This window comes from Typopeltis vanoorti, chromosome 4, assembly GCF_054136105.1.
Source record: "Typopeltis vanoorti isolate ZY-2024b chromosome 4, IOZ_Tvanoo_1.0, whole genome shotgun sequence".
Lineage (NCBI taxonomy): Eukaryota > Metazoa > Arthropoda > Arachnida > Uropygi > Thelyphonidae > Typopeltis > Typopeltis vanoorti.
Genome location: NC_143552.1, coordinates 149,807,785 through 149,829,059, shown reverse-complemented (window position 1 = coordinate 149,829,059; position 21,275 = coordinate 149,807,785). Strand labels below are relative to the sequence as shown.

The following is a 21,275-nucleotide window of genomic DNA, read 5'->3' as shown; positions in this document are numbered from 1 at the left end:
ATTACTTGAACTATCAAACTGCTCCACTCACTTACTGCTCTGTGAGAGAAAGATCTAGTTCACTCCTCCCCCCTTTCTTAACTGCACACAAACTTCCATGGATTCCCCTCTTGTGTTCTCCCTACCTTCCATATAATGAAAGATTTCATCAGCCAATAACCTGTAACACCCTTTCCAAAGGTTGTAGACCTTTGTCATATCTATTCTCAAACAAATCTAAGCTTATCAAGAAACTCTGCAAAAAAGACAAAGAAAACTTTGTAAGTGAAATGCATGAAGAAAGAGAAGAACATGCTAACAAAAATCAAGCAAAAGACTTCTTTAATAAGATTGTCTTGTCTTAAGCTTTTCATGAACCATTGAGGTTCTTTAGATGAGGACTTCCCAACCGCGACTGTCTTGAGGATAAGGTGGTTGGCCCTATGCCTCCCAGTGTGTCCTATGTCTGTAGCTGTGTGTGTGTTCACCAGACCGGTTTGCCTGTTTTGAGTTGATGAAAAACCTGAGTTTCCGGGAGAAAAAACCTTCCACCTCCGTATCCGTATGAGACCGGTTAACTCACCTTTAGTCGAAAGAGACCAGATAAAGGTTCCTTACATCATGGACACAAATTGAACCCAGGTCTTTCTGACCAAAGGGCTTCATCTATACTGACAGCTATGGAGGCGCTTTAATAAGATTAAACTCATAAATAGAAACTTCAAACCAAAAACTTTAAATATAGCTGATACCAATAACCAAATTTTAACAGAAACTAACGATATCCTCTATAGATAGAAAAGTTACTTTGTTGATCTATATGAAGATAATTCTCTTTCTCTAAGAACCTAATAGAAAGCATATACAAACAGAACCATACATCTTAAAAGCAGAAATTCAGTTGGCACTGAAAAAACTCAAGAATGGAAAAGCCTCCAGGTTATGATGAAATACCAAGTGAACTTCTTAAGATGTTAGGATTTAATGGAATTGACATTTTGCATAAACTTTGCAACAAAATTTGGGAAACAGCTGAATGACCTGAAGACTGAGCCAGATCTATATTTATGCCACTACACAAAAAAGTGAGCACCAGTGATTGCAACAACTATAGAACTATTTCCTTAATTCTCACACACAAGTAAAATTTTGCTATATTTAACTAAGGAAAGAATGAAAAATTTTATTCAACATCAAATTTCAAATGTACAGACAGGTTTCAGAGCTGGTAGAGGAACCAGAGACCAAATTGCAAAGTTGAGACATCTAATAGAAAAAACATGTAAGTTCAACATATATCTATGCTTTGTGGATTATACAAAGGCTTTTGATTGTGTTAGCTGCAATACTCTATAGAAAATCTTAATTAAAATGGGAATTCCAGAACACTTGGAGCACTTAATAAGACAACTTTATAAGAAGAACACAGCAGTGGTGGCAGAATGGTTCCAAGTATAAAAAGGACTGAGACAAGGCTACATCCTTTCCCCATCCATTTAACATCTATGGAAAGCATATAATGAGGAAAGATGGAATTTCAATTGGGGGAAGAAAAATAAATGATCTTAGATATACTGATGACACAGCTAATAGCCACTAGCATGGAAAAACTAAAATCACTCATAACGAGAGTTGAATGGAAGAGCATAAAATGTGGGCTAAAAATCAACAGTGCTGAGACCAAATATATGGTGATAGGAAAAGAAGAGATCAATGCAAAATTGATCTAGAAAAAAATTGAAAACAGTTTGTATATCTTGGAGCACTAAGGCTGTAGATCTGAAATTAAATGAATTGCTTTGGGGGAGAGAGGCATTGACACAACTACAGAAGAGCTGGAAAGACAGAAAGATCTCCCTGACCGCCAAAACTATGCTGTTCAACAGCCTTGTATTTCCAATTGTCCTATATGATTCAGAGTTATGGAAACTAAATAAAACGGATAAAGAAAGATTCAACTCCTTTGAGATGTGGTGTTGGAGAAGGCTGCTGAGGATTTCATGGATGAAAAAAAGAACTAATGCTATCATCATTTCACAACTGAATATCAAAAAACAGATAAGCGATATTGTCGATAAGAGAATACTTCGATATTTGGGCACATATCGCGAAGGAAGAATGATAATCTGGAGATGATGATGCATGGCAAGGTAGAAGGAAGCGGAAGAGAAGGACATCTATGGTCAAGATGGCTGGATCAAATACCAAAAATATCAGATATTTCATTGGAGGAAGCTTTAGCTTCCACCTTCTTTCTGTTGTGAACATTGTTAACAAGGTCACAAGTCTTCATACATGGGGAGATTGAAGAAGAAGAATCATATCATCCCTTGTTCACTTGTTTACCAGCATATGCAGTTCACATACTCTTGATCTGTTGTCATATCTACATTCCATAATGCTCATATCATCATTATTCTTCTTTTTTGCAAACTCCTCTGAAAACTCAGAAAACCAAATCTTTACCTAGTAGCTCGGGTGCAGTTGTATCAATGTTTTGTAAAGGGGCAAAATGTGTTCGTTTTAACATTGCAATAATTCTTTGAGTTGTATTTGTAATATTTGCTATGTTAACGTTAACTTCAACTTTCTATGCATCATAACTCCAAGACCTCTTGCCTCGTCATTTACTCCAAGCATAGTATGCCATATTATGATATGCCATTGGATATTTCATCATGCCAAAGTGTATAACTTTGCACTTACTAACTTTGAATTGAGAGTTATTATGATTTACCAACAGCTTCTGCTTATTCAAATCATTCTGTAAGTGCTATATATCATTAACATCCAAGCTATCTGTGCCTAATTTTGCATTGTCACTGAACAGTTAAACACTTTCTGTCAGAATATTCCCAATATCATTAATGTATAGACTGAACAACAATGTCCCAAGATCTGATCCCTGAGGTACACAACTGGTCATCTGAAATAGTTTATATTCCAGTCCCATATGCTTTAGTTTATGCAACAGCATTTCATGTGGTATTTTATCACATGCCTTAGAAAAGTCTCAAGAATCATAGTGTATCCATTACTTTTATCAAACTCAGCCATAACATCATTATAAATGAGCTAATTTCTTAAACATTGTCAGTTGTGCAAACCCATACTGTTTTTTGCAAGGTATAGCTTGTTGTTCACCCCATTTCTGTATGTGAGTTCTTACCACTTCTCTAATATCTTTATCACCACTACAGAGATACTGGTAGGTTGGAAATTAGACACATCAGTTTTTGCAACACCTTTATACAACAATGGAACTATCATATGTTTATTCCATTCTTGTGGGATCTTTCATGAGACAAGCTATACAAACATGTCAAGGGCTAAGCCATTTGACAAAACATTTCTTTAGCATATGTGCTGATATCCCATCTGGCCCTATTGCTAAATTCATATCTAGGCTTTGCAACAGTTCTTGAACCTCATTCTTGTGCATCTCTATCTCTTCATCCAGTGTAGGGGATGAAATTGTGAACCATGTTAGATCTTAGTGATGGGAGCACCCATTATTTGAATAGTCTCTTCGAGATCTGACAGAAGGGTACCATCTACATTCACTAAAGTTATTCTTCCACATTCATTTTTTTAATTGTAGCATAGCAGTAAATTCTTTTAAGTTGCCTTTAGCTTGCACACAACCAATTTTTTATATATTTTTTAATTATTACATTTTTTTAAAAAATATTTATTTCATTATTATTATGCTAATACATAGTATTATGTAGTAGTAATATTATGTGTGCTTATAGTATTATGCTAGTAGGGGTACTTAAGGGTCAAAGCTGTATAACTGAGAGGAGACCTCCACATAGTCTTTAAAGGAATGCAGAGAACCGACAGGGCTTCTGACCTAATGTCCAATCCTCACCTTCTCGTGGAGCACCTTGTTGGGTATCTACTTGGATACTGAACGAACGAGGATGGGCTGGCAATTTGGGATTTAGCCGACCAAATTGTATTCTTATTGGTTAAAACCAAAATAAAAAATGATGGTACAACATGACAAAATTTCATGCCGGCTGGGGCGTTGCCCGGTTAAACAAGGCCCCGTTGTTTTTGCCAGGGAACCAGGGCGAACAGCGAAAAATCAGCTACTGAAACAAATCTGAAAACAAACCACAACTCAACATCACCAGAGTTAAAGATCAGTACTATCAACATAAGAAGTCTGAATGGCAAACAAATGGAGCTAGCTGAGGAATTAGATAAGTACCAGATCGACATAATAGGGGTGACTGAAACAAAAAAATACCAAAACTGGTGAGATCTTTCTGAGCAATAAATACAAAATGTTATATTTAGGCAATGACAATCAAGGAAAAGGAGTAGCAGCCATGGTATTCAACACAAAATACGAGGCTAATCTTCTTGAATGGCAGTCAGTCTCAAGTAGAGTAAAGTGGGCAAATATGAGAATGGGGAACTGGACAATGAGACTTATTTGTGCCTAAGGTCCCACAGAAGGTTCTACTAAAGTAGAAGTGGAGGAATTTTTTGAGGCTTTAGAAAAAGCAACTGACACAATGAAAAAGGAAAAGTTGGTCCTTGTTGGGAATCTAAATAGCAGAGTAGGAAATGATTGTGAGACATACAGAAATATTTTGGGAAAATTTGGAGAAAAGAGCAAAACTAAAAATAATGGCAAATATCTGTTGGATTTCTACTCAGGATATGGACTGGTTATTACTAACAACATGTTCCAACATAAAAATGTGCACAAATTCACATGGAGAGAAGAGGCAAGAAATAAGAAAAGTCTCATTGACTATGTTATTGTTGATAGTGATGTTTTCTCCCTAGTGCAGGACACCAGAGTGTACAGAGAATTTGAAATTGGAAGTGATCACTATTTAGTCTTGACCAGGATAAAATTGAATTTCATATTGAAAAGAATAACATGTAAGAAAGTTTTAAAGCGAATAAAAGTTCAGCAGCTCTCAGATGTGAACTGTAGACTAAAATACACAAAGATTATTGAAGAAAAAATGAAAGAGTTTGAGAACAGGAATCAAACCTTGGAGATTCAGTGGCAAACTCTGAAGAAAACATTGATTGATTCTGCCAGAGAGGCATGTGGTGAGATTGTCTGCAAGGATAAAAAAAATCAGAACTCCCTGGTGGACACAGGAAGTTAAAGAGCTCAGTGAAGGAAAAGAAGAAAGCATATCAAAAGTTCATGTCAAATAAGTCAGCTTGTGTTCTAAGAGAATACAGAGACAAATGCAAGAATACTAAACACTGTGTAAAACTAGCTAAACAAAAGTCATGGGAAGACTTTGGTAAGAATATAGAAAATAAATATCAAGAAGGTGGCAAAATATTCTGGAGGTTGTTGAAGAAGCTTAGGAATGGAGGAAAGAGTGCTGTAAAAGGAGTTAGAGATGATAAAGGTGTCGTGAAAATGGGAGAAAAAGATATCCTTGAAGTATGGAGTAATTACTTTGAAAAACTGCTAAATGAAACAAGCAGTGATGACAGCACAGTGGTAAAAAACACTGACCAGACATGCAGTCAGGAATACCATATCCATACTGAAGTAGAAAAAGCCATCAAAGGCTTGAAATGTGGAAAGGCAGCAGGAGTAGATGATATTCGACCAGAAATGTTGAAGTATGGTGGTATAGATGTCTTACAGTGGCTGCGCTGCATAGTTCAGAAAGCCTGGATACAGGGACGAATTCCCAATGATTGGAGTAGAGCTCCAATAGTACCTATATATAAAAAGGGAAATAAAACTGAATGTGAGAATTACAGAGGTATTTCCGTACTGAGTGTTCCTGGCAAGATCTATGCAAGTATACTTGAGAAACGGTTGAGAAGAATTGTGGAAGAAAAGCTTAGTGAAGAACAAGCTGGATTCAGACCAAATAGAGGCTGTCAAATCAGATCTTCACTTTTCGACAAATAGTCGAGGAAGCATGGGAATATAACAAAGATCTGTATTTAAGTTTTGTCGATTTGGAAAAGGCATATGACAAGGTGCCAACAGAGAAGCTATTCAAAACGCTACAGTTATATGGTGTCAGTGGGGCATTATATCAAGCAATACTTAGTCTTTGAGTTGTAAATCAGCAGTTAGAATTGAAGGAAGTATACAGGAAGATGGTTTAATGTTAAATCTGGTGTGAGACAAGGATGTACATTATCCCCTCTGTTATTCATTATCTATATGGATTACATTATGAAGGAAAGTGGTATTAAACATGATATCAAAATTGGAGATGTTAGTGTCAGCTCTTTGCTTTATGCAGATGATGTTATACTTCTAAATAAATCCGCTACAAGTCTGCAAGATTCTCTGACTAAATTGAATAACTGGTGTAATAGATACGGTATGAAGGTCAGCAATAAAAAGACAAAGACAATGAAAATAGGCAGAATCATTGAAAATGTCAACTGTGTTGTGAATGGAGAACTTGTGGAACAAGTAAAACAGATCAGCTACTTATGTACTATTTTTACTGAAGATGGTAAATTAAATATAGAAGTGGACAACAAAATCAGCAAAGCTGGTATGGTGGGAAGTCAATTGAATAAATTCATATGGAATAAGAGAGAAATTAGTCGGAACACTAAATTGCTGTATACAAGGCAGTGTTCAAACCAGTTTTAACTTATGGATCTGAGAGCTGGGTCAGAAGTAAAACACTCGACCAAAGACTAGAGACCGCAGATATGACAGTCTTGAGAGAGGTTATAGGCATGAACAGATGGCAACAATGGCAATATCATATTAAAAACGAGGATATTAGGAAAGAACTTGACATTGTCAGCAACCAGGAATGCATTAGCAGAGCTAATCTCTGGTGGTATGGTCACTTAAACAGAATGGGTGAAGAAAGATTAGCAAAACAAGTGTTCTCTGCCAGGTTTGCAGCAAAACGACCCAGAGGAAGACCAAGATATAGGTGGATTGATATTGTACAAAGTGCCTTAGACGATAGAAATATAAGATCTGATAATGTTGAAGTCTTGACAAGTAACAGACTGATTTGGAGGATAATTGTAGATAGGAAGTTAATAATGATGTAATTTTTTTCATGTAGTACTATCATATCCTGTACACACCTTGAGGGTACATGGCAGGAATTTGATGATGATGATGATGATGATAGTACATAGTATGCTAGTAGCATGGATGGGCAAGAAGGAACATCTTTACATTTATCTTGAGAAGCTCTGGATTCCTTTGGAAACACATGAGATGACAGACTGTTCCATAGAAGAGGGAATGTACGAAGAGGAGAAATTTTTGAGTTTCGGTATGCATGAACATTTGACTAGTGGGGTATTATTGATTTTAATTCTGATGAACAGTGGCCATTGAGGTATTTGTAGAAGAGGCAAGCAACGGAAACTGAGTGCCTATGTGATAGTGAGTGAAGTGTATCAATGAGTGAGCGAGTGTGTGTGTGTGTGTGTGGGGGGGGTCATTGATCAGTCTAACTGCCCTTTTCTGTATAGAGTCCGGTATTTTTAGGAAGCTCTTGGTACATCATCCCAGATATGGGAGAAATATTCATTGGTCAGATCGATTTGTATAAAGTTAGAGTTGTTTGGAGTTAAAGTAATATTTCGAGCAAAAAAGAAAACCTAATTTTTTGGAGGCAGAGAAGACAATATTTTTAATATGTGCAGAGAGCTTTGAGGTTAGTGTTTTCCCAAGAAGATAAATCTCATCATGCTTAGGGATTTGGGTGTTGTCAAAAGTAAGGCTGGAAGAGAAGGATTTTTTTTGTGTGTGAGAGATAAAACAGAGTTTTGCTTGCATTGAAATTGACCACATTATCCAAACTCTGTTGAAGAATATTTTGAAGATCTGTATTTAAGGTGGTAGTGGTTAGGGTTCTGGAGATTGTGGTGATTTGTGCATTGCCAGGTTTGACAAATGAAATGGAGGAATGCAAGTATACAACTAATGCAGGGGTCCCACAAGGCTCTGTTTTCTCACCCACTCTATTCCTTCTATATATATAAATGACTTACTGTCATCAGCAAAACTGTGTATTGGATTGGTGGTCTGCTGGAGTAAGTCATTTATATATATAGAAGGAATATAGTGGGTGAGAAAACAGAACCTTGTGGGACTCCTGCATTAGTTGTATACTTAGAAGATAAGTAACCCTTCACCACCACTCAAAGTGACCATCCAGTCAGAAAGCTGGCAATCCCAAAGGCTTTAAGAGATGTCAAGGATGGCTACTTGCCAAACTTTTCCATATTTGTCCAGATGTGGGTGGCATAAGTGAGTAGATCACCTGTTGACTGACAGTGACAGAACTCATATTGGTAGTCATTTATTAGCTGAGAGTCTTTGAGATAGCATAGTGGTTGTATGTTGATAATTCTTTGTTTGACTTTTATTTTTATTACTTTGGAAAGAACTGGAGTAAGAGAAATTGGATGGTAGTTTGAGAGTATTGATTTGTCTTTCTTTTTAAGGGTAGGATGGATATCAACTAATTTCCATACTGCAGGGTAGATACCCTGCAGTATGGAAATTACAGTCCTATTCTGCAGGGTAGAATAAGAGTGTGTTAAAGATGACACAGAATGGGAGTCAATTCTGGAGCCCAGACCTTTAGGACAATTGGAGGAATGCCACCAGGTCCAGGAGACTTTTTGGTACCCAGTTTGAACAAAAATTCTCCTGATCTCTTTTTGGTGAAAGGACAACAGTCTAGGCATTGAGTGTAGAGTGCATGGAATGGTTGGGGGACATTTACCAAAATCAGCAGTACAAGAATTGGAGGAGAAGTAGGAAGCCAGGAGATTGGCTTTTCTGCTGATGATGATGCAACAGTGGTGGGAGCAGTGTTGGACAGAAGTTGCAACTAATGGCTTTGGCTAGAGACCAGAATACATGGCTGCAGTGTGGGCAGGATGGAAGGTTCCTGCTTTTAGTTCTTTTAGAGTCATTTTTTGACATGTTGATAGTTTTCTTGAAACTGTTCTGGACTTTGGTATATGTGGATGGACTTTTGGATGCAAGCCAGTTATGGTGTGCTCAATTCTTCTCTTGTACAGCTTTGGCACACTTGTGGGAGAACCAAGGCTTAGATAGGCGATGGGAACTTAGGGTAGAATAAGGAATAAACATTTCCATGCCGATAAGAATTATTTTGTGATACATTCAGCATATAGGTTTCGGTCAGATGGCTGGAAGCAATAATCGATCCAAGAAAATATGGTAATGGTTGCATAGATCATCTCACTGGCTTTCTTGTAATTCCACATGATGTGTGAGTGATTGTGTTCTTGTTGTTCCATTGGAGAAGAGATCAGCATGAGATTATGGTGTGAGCTACCTAGGGGACAGACTACATTAACGGTGTACTTGGATGGGTGATGAAGAGGTGCATGGTATTTGTAGTGGTTGGGGTTGTCTACTATTTGGGTAGGAATGTACTGTTTCTGTAAAGTAATGACAAATGACTCAGCATCTCTACCTCCTTGATCTGTGTAATTGGAGTAGGAGAGCCAGATGGTGTTGTGCACATTAAAGTCTCCAAGGAAAATTATCTCACTGTTAGGAAAATTGAATTGAAGAATGCTGACTTTTTAGGAAAGGAAATCAAAAAGTTCAGAATTTTTGATAGATTGGAGTACAGAGATTTTCAGCCAGAGTAGGTCAGAATTGAGAGATTCCAGGTTGGGCATGGTATGTCAGAGCGAACATATGCACAAATTTCACCTTTGGGGTGAAAGAAATCAGAGTGTGTAATGAGATGAGTAGTATTTGGGAGAATAGAAATTTGGGTTTCTCGGGAAAAGTAAGTTGAGTTTTGTAGACTGGAGATGGAAATGGACAACATTGAGGTTTGAACAGAGGTCACGTATGGCATATTAGGCAGGTTCTGCAAGGTTTGCTGTTGACCATGTTGGTTACGCACATTCCCTGTACAGTGATAGAGTTTGAGTTTCCAAGCTGCTAGTAATAAAACTGGATTTTTGCATTAGTATTCCTTTTTTTTATAGTTAATTGTCCATGTTGTTAGATCCTGAATGAAGAACTTTTATAAAGAAACTATTCATTCAAGATTTAACAAGTTTAATATAACAGCTGAAAGAGAAACTTGTATTCCAGCAGAAGATAAAGAAATTATTTACTGTATATAAGAATAAATATATCTCTTTATGTAGATTTATAAGATTCAATGTTGTCTATCCAAAAATCATGTAGAGGATTTGTGTGTTAATTATAGTTATATTAAGGCATTCTGTATATAGTGAATGGCTAAGTAAGGTTGTAAACAATAGCCCAAAGGTCATGTGCGAGCCATCCTGCTTGAGCATAAGGCTTGAAGCAAGGGCTTACGCGAAAGGCGACTCTAGCTCGCTTTCCTGGAAAAGAGTGCTCGAAGAGGAGAGGGAGCATAACCGATCAGCCAAGGGGCACTGAGGACATGTGGAAAAGGACAGCGGAAAAGAGGACGCAAGGAAGAAAGAATAAAAGTGGATTCACACCATTTCTCGAGGCTTTTTTTTCTCGTCTCCTTTGAACCTACTTGTTCCTGATCGATTCAAGGTGGTACGACGATGTTGGACGGTGAGCCCTTTCATTTGGAAGCTTGATAGATTCCGAATGGTGCCAAACGTGAGATATCGGCATCTATAGTTTTGAGCTTTCACTAAGCATCCCATCAAAAGGAAGCAGCGGAGCGTTTCCTTGCAACCGGCAGAACAGACGAGAAAACACGATGTCGTTTGCAAAGTAAAGCCTAATCAGATGACTACTGTGACCCTCCACGTGGACATGATCTGATGGAAGTACCGAGCCGAGTGTAACCAAGGTGAACAGATCTAATGGACCAGGTATCCGGCCAAGAAATGATAAAGTACAGAACTTCGTTATCTACTTCCCAATTATGTTAGAGGAAAGAAAATCATTATGTACTGGTCTAATGTGGACAGATTATTAGAGAACTTTAAGTGATCATCCTAATCTTATATTGGCAGGTTTCCATTAGACAAGTTGTCTGGAATCATTTGTAGATGAATGTGACAAATTTTAATGTGTGAGACTAACATTGTAGACAGAATTGATTAGAAGTTCATACCATTTATATTATGTGTATTTATGTTTAACTTAAGGGAAAGTGTTATTACTCATATGCCATAAGGTTTACTTGTTTCTCTTAGTTTGATTTAGTATGATATTGAATTACTCGAGTGTGTGATATTTTGTAATTGTAAATGTTTTAAGGTCCCAATAAACATGTTTTGTTTCTTATACCTGAACCTTGTCTGAATATGAAATCAAACTACCACTCATAAACTCAAACCTAAGCTGGAGGGAATAAAAAATATATTATGATAGATTAGAGGTCACGACTTCAAGCTGAGTTTTACATAGCCGTAGTTGAATATTTGTTTAATGTATGAGCATAAAGTTTTGGCAAGGTCTTTCTGAATAAGAATTCCTTCTATCCTAGGATATTGGCTAGCGCAGCTTTAAAAAATAAATTTGTCAATATCTGAAAAGGAGGCTACCCAGATAGAAATTTCAAAGGATTCGTTCTTAATTAAGGAATAACCTTTAGTAGTTAGAATAAAAACATGACTAAGTTTTAGAAATCGACCTGTGACACAGATTAGCTTTCCCTATGAGAGTGAGTGTACAAGAAGTGAGTTGAGAGTCAAAGTTTGTTGAAATTGGAGGAGCTAGGTCTTATTGAAAAGAAAATTTTATAAAAGGGATAACAACTAAAATATATAGGAAAAAACAACGACATAACAATGTGTTGTCTCCAGTCTGTCACTTTTCTTCCAGTTGTTTCTGTAATTTTCCATTTTGTTTCCACCGTGCATAGGTGAGATCTGGTTAGGCTCGTATATGTGACATGGTAGTGGCACCTTCTGACATGTTATTTGCAGTGGTTATGAATGCTAATCTACTCACTGGTGTATTGCATGTCACTTTGACTTGGTGCAGAGGATTCACTTCATTTGTTCGTGGGCCAAAGCTGTTATACCTGATAGTTTTTCCAGGGTCAAATTTGTATTGTTCGGCGAGCTTGCAGATATCTTTTAGTGTTGTGTCTATTTTGGAATGAAAGTTCACTACAGTAACATTGCATTTTTTATTCTTTCCCTTCATAGTGTCTTGGACTGACATAGCAATGATATTGTGAAGTTTGCCGGTATGTTTTTTTTTTTTTCCCTAGTGAATCAATTTTATGTAAGAAAGTATTATCAGGTGTAATAAGCTACTGATCTATGTTCTCTATTCACATTCTGAGATTTAGATGAAAAGGAAAGCATGAGGGACAAAAGAATGGCTGGCTGAGGTTGATCAGGAGTTTACCACCGATATTTGTGCAATTAGCATGCATCAACTTGCAGCAATTTGGTTTAAGGATGAGAAGATACAAAAATGGTAGATAATTGTTGCTTTTCCAAAGCAAACTGTATTCTTTGGTGAGTAACTTTTACTTTTTGAAGAAAAACATTTAATTCTGATTTGGAAGAAAGCCATAAAACAAAAATTTTGTCTGCATATACCAAATGAAGAAGAGGGGGTTAAGATTATTTATTGTTCAGAGTGACCACCAACCTGGATACTTCTAGAGACAAATGTGCCTGAGCTACATTTATATTCATTGGTGGGATTCACATAAAAAAGAACTTGGCCAGAGTAGTAGGAAGGGGCCCTCCATAGCAATCCTCTTAATCTTTTTATACTGGTTTAATTCATTATTGATTTAATTCTGTAAGTCATGCATTGTATTCTCTTCTTTGAGCTATTTCTCATTAAGTTTTTACACTGACAAAAATTTCACTATGAAGTGAAATTTTTGTCCTTTTAAATAAGTATCATTCATTTGTACTTAAGTCTATTTCTCATTCATTGCCATGCCTTACTACTTATATTTATGTTATGTGTAATTAATTTTTTTCTACTTTTTTATTTTTATTTTTTTTTAATATAAGTCTTGTATGATGAAGGTCTAACAAAATCTATTTTTGTTTAGAAACATGTGGTTTCTATATCAGAAATTAAATGAACTTATATTTCTATAGCTTAATTTCCTTGGTTTGTGATTCTATGTGTCATGAATGTTTCTGGTAACATGCTTACAAAGTTTAGATCATTCAGATGCTAAAGATAACTATCCTTCCCAGAAAAAGTTTTCTCAGAGGATATGTTTAATTATATTGACAATGTCCATAATTTTCTCAACTAAAGATCAAAGCTACAATTTGTATAAGATGAAGCTACATTTCATATATTGTGCAAAGTCAAACATACAACTGCCATATTGTATATAAAAGTCAATGTAATATGCTATCAAAATATTATTAACACCAGACCTCCATGGAGTCATTCATTGCAGGGGGTACACTGTTACACACAAAGCCTATCAAACCAAGCTTTAAACTCATTTAGTCTATCTACTTTCACAACAGTGTCAGGCACTGCATTCCACTCACCAACCTCCATGCAAAGAACCTGCTCTTTATCTCCCTTGCTCACACCCTTTGTACAGCTTCCAGGGATGTCCCCTTGTTCTACCCACTTCTCACAGTCTTTGAAAAATTTCTTACACATTAATATACAGACCTCCTTATGCAGAGGTCACATTGCACAAGGTTTTGCAAACTGCATTCCCTCAATCTGTCTTCATATTCCAGACACCAGTTATTACCACCTTAGTTTTCTCTGGACACTTGGCAATATATCCTCATCACCATGAAAAGCAGGGGACCAAATCTCTGCACAATAATCCATATGAGGCCTGATGAAGGCCCTATACAATGGAACCAGAACCTCCCTATTTCTGCATCATTTCCATTATCCGATGTGACGACTTCACCACTTGTGCAATGTGACCTCTGAACTTCAGATCTTTGTCCACCACCAACCCCACCACTCCAGGGTCTCTTGTCTCCTCAACTTCTTCCAAAATTTCCCCACCAAATGTATACGTTGCATCCCATTGTTGTCTACCAAATTTCAGAACCTTGCACTTGACAACATTGAACTGACAGTTCCATACTGTTGCTCGTACAGTCTATTCAAGTCCTCCTGTAAGGCCACAACATCTGCTTGATTTCTCATCACCCTGTCCAATTTTGTATCATCTGCAAACAGTTGTATATCACTAGTTAAACCCATCCCAATATCATTAATATACAAATTAAATAACAATGGCCCCAAAACAGACTCCTGTGACACACCACTAGTGATTTTCCTCTTCTGGGATACTGCACCCCCATACACAACTTGCTGATACCTATCTGAGAGTCAGTTGCCTGTCCAACTCACTATCTATCATCCGATCCCATCTTCTTCAGTTTAGTTACCAACTTGTGGTATGGCTATCTATCAAACCGCCTTTACAAAATCTAAGTATTCCACTGTGTATGCATCTTCTTTGCCCAATACATTTGTTACATTGTTATAGTACATAAGCAAGTTTAACAAGCCCATGTTGACAAGCACAAAGAATACCACTGTTATCATTTTGTATTTTTGCATCTCACCGACCTCTTCAAACCTTAATTACAACCCCAGATATACAGAATAGCCTGTAATTGGTAGCCTTAGCTTTACTACCTTTCTGAAGTTGAACAATTTTACCCTCCTTCCTCTCCTTTATGACTTATACTGTTGCAAGACTCATTAAGCAGGTAGGTCAAGGCTGATGCTATCTCCTTGGAACATTTTCTTTAGACATGGTAATATGCATGTCGGGATAATTCATCATGGGACAATTCACCGCAGAGAAAATTTATTGCGAGGAAAATTAATCGCAGGAAAATTCATTGCGAGAAAATTTAAAATCCTATTTCATATCATTCCCATATTATGAAAAAAAAAAAAGAAATATTTTATGTATTATTTATTATTTCAATTATATTTAGCATTGTGAAATTTTTTATTCCATATAAAGTTATGGAATAAACATTAAGCATAGATGGATGCTCTTACTACAGACTCTGTAGATGGAACATTTAAGAATAGTTAGGGAGAAAGGGCACAATATTTAAGAATATTTATTCTTCTAACCATTCACTATTTTTCTGTTCTGCGCATTTAGACATCCATCCAGGTGTGATATATTTTTTATCTGAACTAATTCAGAAGGCGGTGTGTTTTGGTTATTAAATACACTGTATTTTGAATATCACTGCACATAGTAAAGACATCTTACATGCTGCTAACGTTTGCAGAGCTAGTTTAAGATCAGAGGCGCAATTTTGAGTAATTATATTAAAGAAAATGACAGTGAAATTACGTAAATGCTATCATAATTATGTAAATCAGCATAAGTAAATTGCCATCTGCGGCTTCAATACTAGTCTTTACCTTTTCCCCCAAGATTAGTATTTTATGATACTAAGAAATTTTTAATTTTATATTTAGTCTTTTTTACTGAAAAAAAATATATATAGATGAATGCTCCCAAAGTGAAATACGTAATTAATTACTTCTCTTGTGAACCGTTCAAAAGTAAACTGTAATCAGAAATATCATGTCGTTAACAACCGACTCAACTGGCTAACAACCTCAGCTATGCAGACAATATGGTATTAATAGATTCATCTTTAGCCAAGCTGCAACAACACTTTGACAGACTATGCCAAGCTGCAAAAATATTTAGATTGACAGTTAACTGAAATAAAACTAAAATACTCCCAAATATAGTAGAAGGTTTGATCATTACAAACCACAACCAACCTTTAGAAAAAGTAGAAGTCTTCCAATACTTAGGCTCAAATATAAATAATACTGTAAATGACATAATATTAAGAACATATAAAGTTCTCAATCAACACAGGAATCTAAGAAACATATCAAAATCGCCCCTCATACCTTGGAAACAAAAATGAGGCTTTACAAAGCAACCTCTCAGGCTATTTTCTTATATTATAATTACAGCTATTTTGCTTGCTTCAGTTTAGGAGTACCCCTGTTTAAATGTCATTGGCTATTTACTCATGGATTCTTAGGGCATTATGAGTGTAGATGTACTAAAAAGTATATGTAGCCTAAGGAATAGAAAATTGCACATACCTTTTTCTGGGTGTTGTGGCTTTTCCTCAGTCTGCGATGTCGAAAACTGCAGAGTGTGTGTGGCGGGGGGGGGGGGGTAGGCAGTTTGGTAGAATAAGTTAGAAAAACCCGGGTTTTTTCGTAATATATAGAAACATATACTTTTATATAGGGTGGGGAAAAAGTGAAAGGGTTAATTTTTTTAAAATAGGGAGGGGGAAGGGGAAAGGTGGTTGACGGGGTGTGGACCGTTTCGACTATTCGTGGTTGTCATCTGAACAATTCATCTGAACATATTTTCTTATATCTTAGAGAAACATGGAACATTTCCACCCAAAAAAGCAATAAAAACCATTAATAGCTTTAATACAACCTGCTTAAGACTGTTACTCGGAAGGATCATATTCGTAATTCCACTATTGTAGAAGTGGCAAACCAAACCAAAACCCTTGATTGAAACCCAATGCAGATGTCAACTTGATTGGCTTGGACACCAATCAACTTGATTGGCTTGGACACCAATTGAGACATCCTCCTTCTCCATAATTGAACATCTTAGTTTTATACACCCCATCAAATTTACAATGATGGAGAGGAAGACCAACTAAACAATTCTTGCAGTATATTAACCACCTTATCAGCATAGATTCTCTCTCTCTCTCCGTGAGAAATAACTCAACTGGCTCAAACCAGAGAAGCCTAGACAGCTACATATAATAATAAACTTTTTCTTATTCCTATTTATTTAGCTAGTTTCCCTATTTACAAATTGTAAATTGTAAATAAACCATAACAATGAACAACTGACTAGATAGCTTACCCTCTCCCAAAAATGAGCTGTGGATTCGAAACTCGCAATAGGCATGGATGTTTGTAATTGTTATTAAGTGAAAGATGAATTTCTTCATCTGAAAATACTAGAATTGGAAGTAAAGGTAAAGTCGTATTGCAGCCAGAGATGGCAATTGAGCTTATGCTGATTTACATCATAATGATAGCATTTACGTAATTTTATTATCATTTTCTTTAATATAATTACTCAAAAGTGCATCTATGATCTTAAATTAGCTCTGTAAATGATAACAGCATACCACATATCCTTCCTATGTAGGAAAAGTGGAGTCATTTTCAAAATATATGTGTATTCAATAACTGAAACACCTCATCTGCTGAATTAGTTTGGATAAAATGTGTGCGTGCACGTGTGTATGTGTATATATCACATCTGGATGGTTGTCTAAGTGCACAGAACAACCGTAAACGGTTCACAGAATAAATATTCTTAAATATGGTGTCCTTTCTCCCTAAACCACCCTTTTCCAGTTTTGTAAATATTAATATTCCAGCAGAACCTATAGTTATCTAAGTAAGAAATTCAATATGTACAACCTTTTAAGACAAAACAGAAATTAGGAAACTCACCGATCAATAAAATATTACTTTCACTGCATAAATATAAAAATATTATGCAAATCTAATTAAAATCTAAGTAAATAATACATAGATACATAAAAGAAAACTATATTTTGTGAAATTTATCTTGCACTGCATTTACTTTTCATATATCGGTATCAATGCAATATCATTTAAATTTTCGCGATTTTTTCTTGGATGCATTTTCCCCGTGATGAATTTTCTCATGACAAATCCCCATGATGAATTTTCCCCGCAATGATTCCATGAGCCAGTGATATGTATTAGGATAACCATTTATGCATCTTACATGCATGCTTTTAAAACTATTGTTACTCTTCATTTAACATAACTTGCAGCAATCGATTATTCCAAGCTTCAAGCTCTACCAGAGATATTGCCTTGAACACTGATATTTCCATGCCCTGTTTCAGAAATATGGATGAGGATAACCTCATAAACTTCAGTGCTAGCAAAACTCAGTCTAGTTATTTGATGATCTCTCTCACTGTCCCCAGCCATTTTCTGTCTTATGCCTTCTTTATAGGCGTTTTCAGGATGTTGTTCTAGTGAACTGACTTTCATCATTCCTTCACTTATTTTCTTGGCTTATAAAAACATCAGCAGCCGCTGAAGAACATCCATTCACAATCCAACTTCAAACCATTAAAATAACTTCTCTTTCATTCTGAAAGAGAAGTTATTCTTGTCTGTCCTCTGCAACAGTTTTCAATATATAATGTCCCCCCCCCCCCCCGACGCTATGAACTGTAGTTTCTTGGAAAACTTAAGTTCTACATCTTGTATATGGATTTAAAAAAAGAAAAAAAAAGTCACTAGTCCTTCTAATTTTATAAAATATCTTGTAAACTACACAGGATGTTCATATGAAAATTTACTGACACACACACACAGCAATTGACAGATGGATAGCTATGCATTCAAATCCCATTGCAACATGGTATTAACTTGTAAATGATTTATATCTGCTGATGTGCGACCACCACCTTGCTTACTGGAGGCCTGAAGTGGCTTATAAAAGTCATATTTAACTACTAGAACAGAATTTCTAGATTACTTGAACCTTTAGCCTACCCATAATATTTTGTAGATTGACAACATTTTTATAATCAAGATATTTTATAAAATAAAAAACTATAACCATTAAAAAAAAAAAAACATGCAATGTGCACTGAGTTAGCTTTGCATTAGGAACACCCTTCCCCTGATTTACATATTTGGCATGATAACAAAGTACCACGTACATGTGCAGATATTATAAATGGGCACACCTTACGTAATCAGTAAATGTAATACATTTACGTAATCAGTAAATGTTTGCCAGTAATGGGGAAATGTGGCGACATAAATCAATTTAACCATGACCCGATAGTTGGGGTCACGAGGGCAGATGCCAGTATTTCGGAAACAGTTGCACTTGTTGATTGCAAGTATCAGTGCTACTCATACTGCTGTGTCACAGTGCCATCTCTCATACTTCTGTATCAGGGGTGTACCAGAACTGGATTAACTATGAACAGCCACGAACATTGATCAGCCATGCATGGTTGATCTTAGTGGTGAGCATCAGGTGTTACGACTGGTATCTTGGCAATGACGTGCAGCAGTCATACAGCTCACCCACCAGTATGACAGCAGGTCAGTTTGACCATTTCTATATGCCATGCACTGTACCTTGCTTCTCCTGGGGTTCCACAGCCAGAGACCAACAAGGGTACCCATGATGATAGCCAAGGCATTGTAAACAATGCCTCGCATGGGTCAAGGAACTTTCGGCAATGGACCCTTTTCAGATGGAAGAAGGTCGCCTGGAGTGATGAGTCCTGCTTCATGCTATACCATGCTGATGGCTGGGTTCTCATTTGGCATAAACAGCATTAAGCCCTATCTCCCTGGTTGCACAGTTGGGGCTCAACAGGCCAGTGGAGGTGGTGTTATGGTCTGCAGAGCTTCTTCCTGGTACGCCCTAGGTCCATTAGTTATCCTCCCACAAACACCATATCTGCAGGTCTACCCTTACCACAGTGCTATCTTTCAACAGGACAATGCACCTTATCATCATGATAATACAACTACTGAGTGGTTGGAGGAAAACGACAACAAATTTGCCACATTGCCTTTTCCCCCAAACTCTCCTGACTGTAACCCAATTGAACATCTGTGGGATATGTTAGAACTGGGTGTGAAAACTGCTGATTCTCCTCCATGAATCAGCATGAACTAATGGAACAGACATGGGTTGAGTTACGCATGGAGGATATTCGACACCCTGTGGAATCTGTTCATAGGTATCTGTGAGCCATAATTGCACTGAGAGATGGATCAACACTTTATTACATACGTGCTCCTAATGCAAAGCTAACTTAGTGCATATCATATAAAAACTACTACTTTGTCTTTCTAATAACCGGCTGTGAATTTTTCTATTCGATATAATTGTTTCTGGATATATTGATCTTTTTATATTTATAGATGTATATTTATGAACACTTTGAATTGTGTGTATTTTCAGGCTGCTGCAAAGGTAGGCATAGAAATTCCAAGGTTTTGTTACCATGAACGGTTATCAGTTGCTGGTAATTGTAGAATGTGTCTTGTAGAGGTAGAGAAGTCAGCTAAGGTAACATTTGTTCTTAATTTTTTATAACTTAAACATGGAATCATTGGAATTAGAAAATGAAATGTGTGTGTGTGTGTGTTCAGTGATGTGTTTTTCATATTGAATTAAATATGATTTTATACAAAGAATTTGAATATTATAACTGTATGTTGATATTAAAGAAATGGGTAGAGAAAACTACATTCCTTCAAAACTTGTTTTGAATTTTAAATAAGTGGTTCTAATGTATTTCAGCCTGTTGCAGCATGTGCTATGCCAGTAATGAAAGGATGGAGAATAAAAACAAATTCTGAGATGACAAGGAAAGCAAGGTATTCTTTTATTTTGGTAATACGATTTAGTGTATTTGGTAATTTCAGTTCAATTTTTCTCTAATATACTATGCTGTTTTGTATATGTTACATATATTTCTCAGGTAGATTGGTGGCTTATAATTTTAACTATTTATTAATGAAAGAATAATCAGACCCAGGGATTAAATATTAGTTCATGTTATCAGTCAGACAGTTCTACTTACCATGTTATTCCTACTAGTCAGTACTAAAGTTGATTTATTTAGTCCACTTAATGAATAATAATTGACTGGAGTTGCTCAAGGGTTAGAGCTAAATAACTGAAAGGAGATCTCCAGATAGCCTTTGAAAAAATGTAATAAAAACTGTAGGACAATTATGCCACAGTCCCCTCCCAGAACCAACTTGGGGGGGGGGGGAGCTCTGACCTAATGTTCATTACTCACCTTCTCTCATTAATACCCGAATATTGAACAAATAAGGATAGGCTGACAAATTGGGATTTAATTATTATTATGGAACACCTCCAGGGAGTCCAAAGACTCATTGAGGGAGAGCACCTACTCTATAGCTCTCTGTCTCCATCACTCAGCCCACCAACTACAACAAACTGCAACTACCATCTACCACCCACCACTAGTATTTTCACAACAGACAATCACAAACATCCATGTCCATGGCAGGATTCGAACCCGCAGCCTTTTGGCTGGAGAGTGGATACACTAACCACTCGGCCAACCAGGCCAGAATATAATTAAACTAATTATATTCGTTATTAGTTTAAACCAGAAATAAATGCTGCTGATTTCATCTGGGATTGGATCAAGAGAGAATGGTGAAAAGTCACTACAACAACAAACTCCGACTCATCATCAGTGGAATTTAAGATAGATACCACCAGCATAATAGTATCACTGGAAAATTAGAGGAACTTTCAGAGTGG

At 36.5% G+C, this 21,275-nt stretch overlaps 1 protein-coding gene across 1 annotated transcript in view; it reads left to right on the top strand.

Annotated features, from left to right (window-relative positions):
- Positions 1 to 21,275, top strand: part of ND-75 (NADH dehydrogenase (ubiquinone) 75 kDa subunit) — a 282,357-nt gene that overhangs the window by 48,595 nt on the left and 212,487 nt on the right. The window contains exons 4-5 of the mRNA XM_090391511.1: positions 19,932 to 20,039; positions 20,274 to 20,350. Coding sequence (XP_090247637.1) covers positions 19,932 to 20,039; positions 20,274 to 20,350 — 185 coding nt within the window. The remainder of the gene's footprint in view (positions 1 to 19,931; positions 20,040 to 20,273; positions 20,351 to 21,275) is intronic.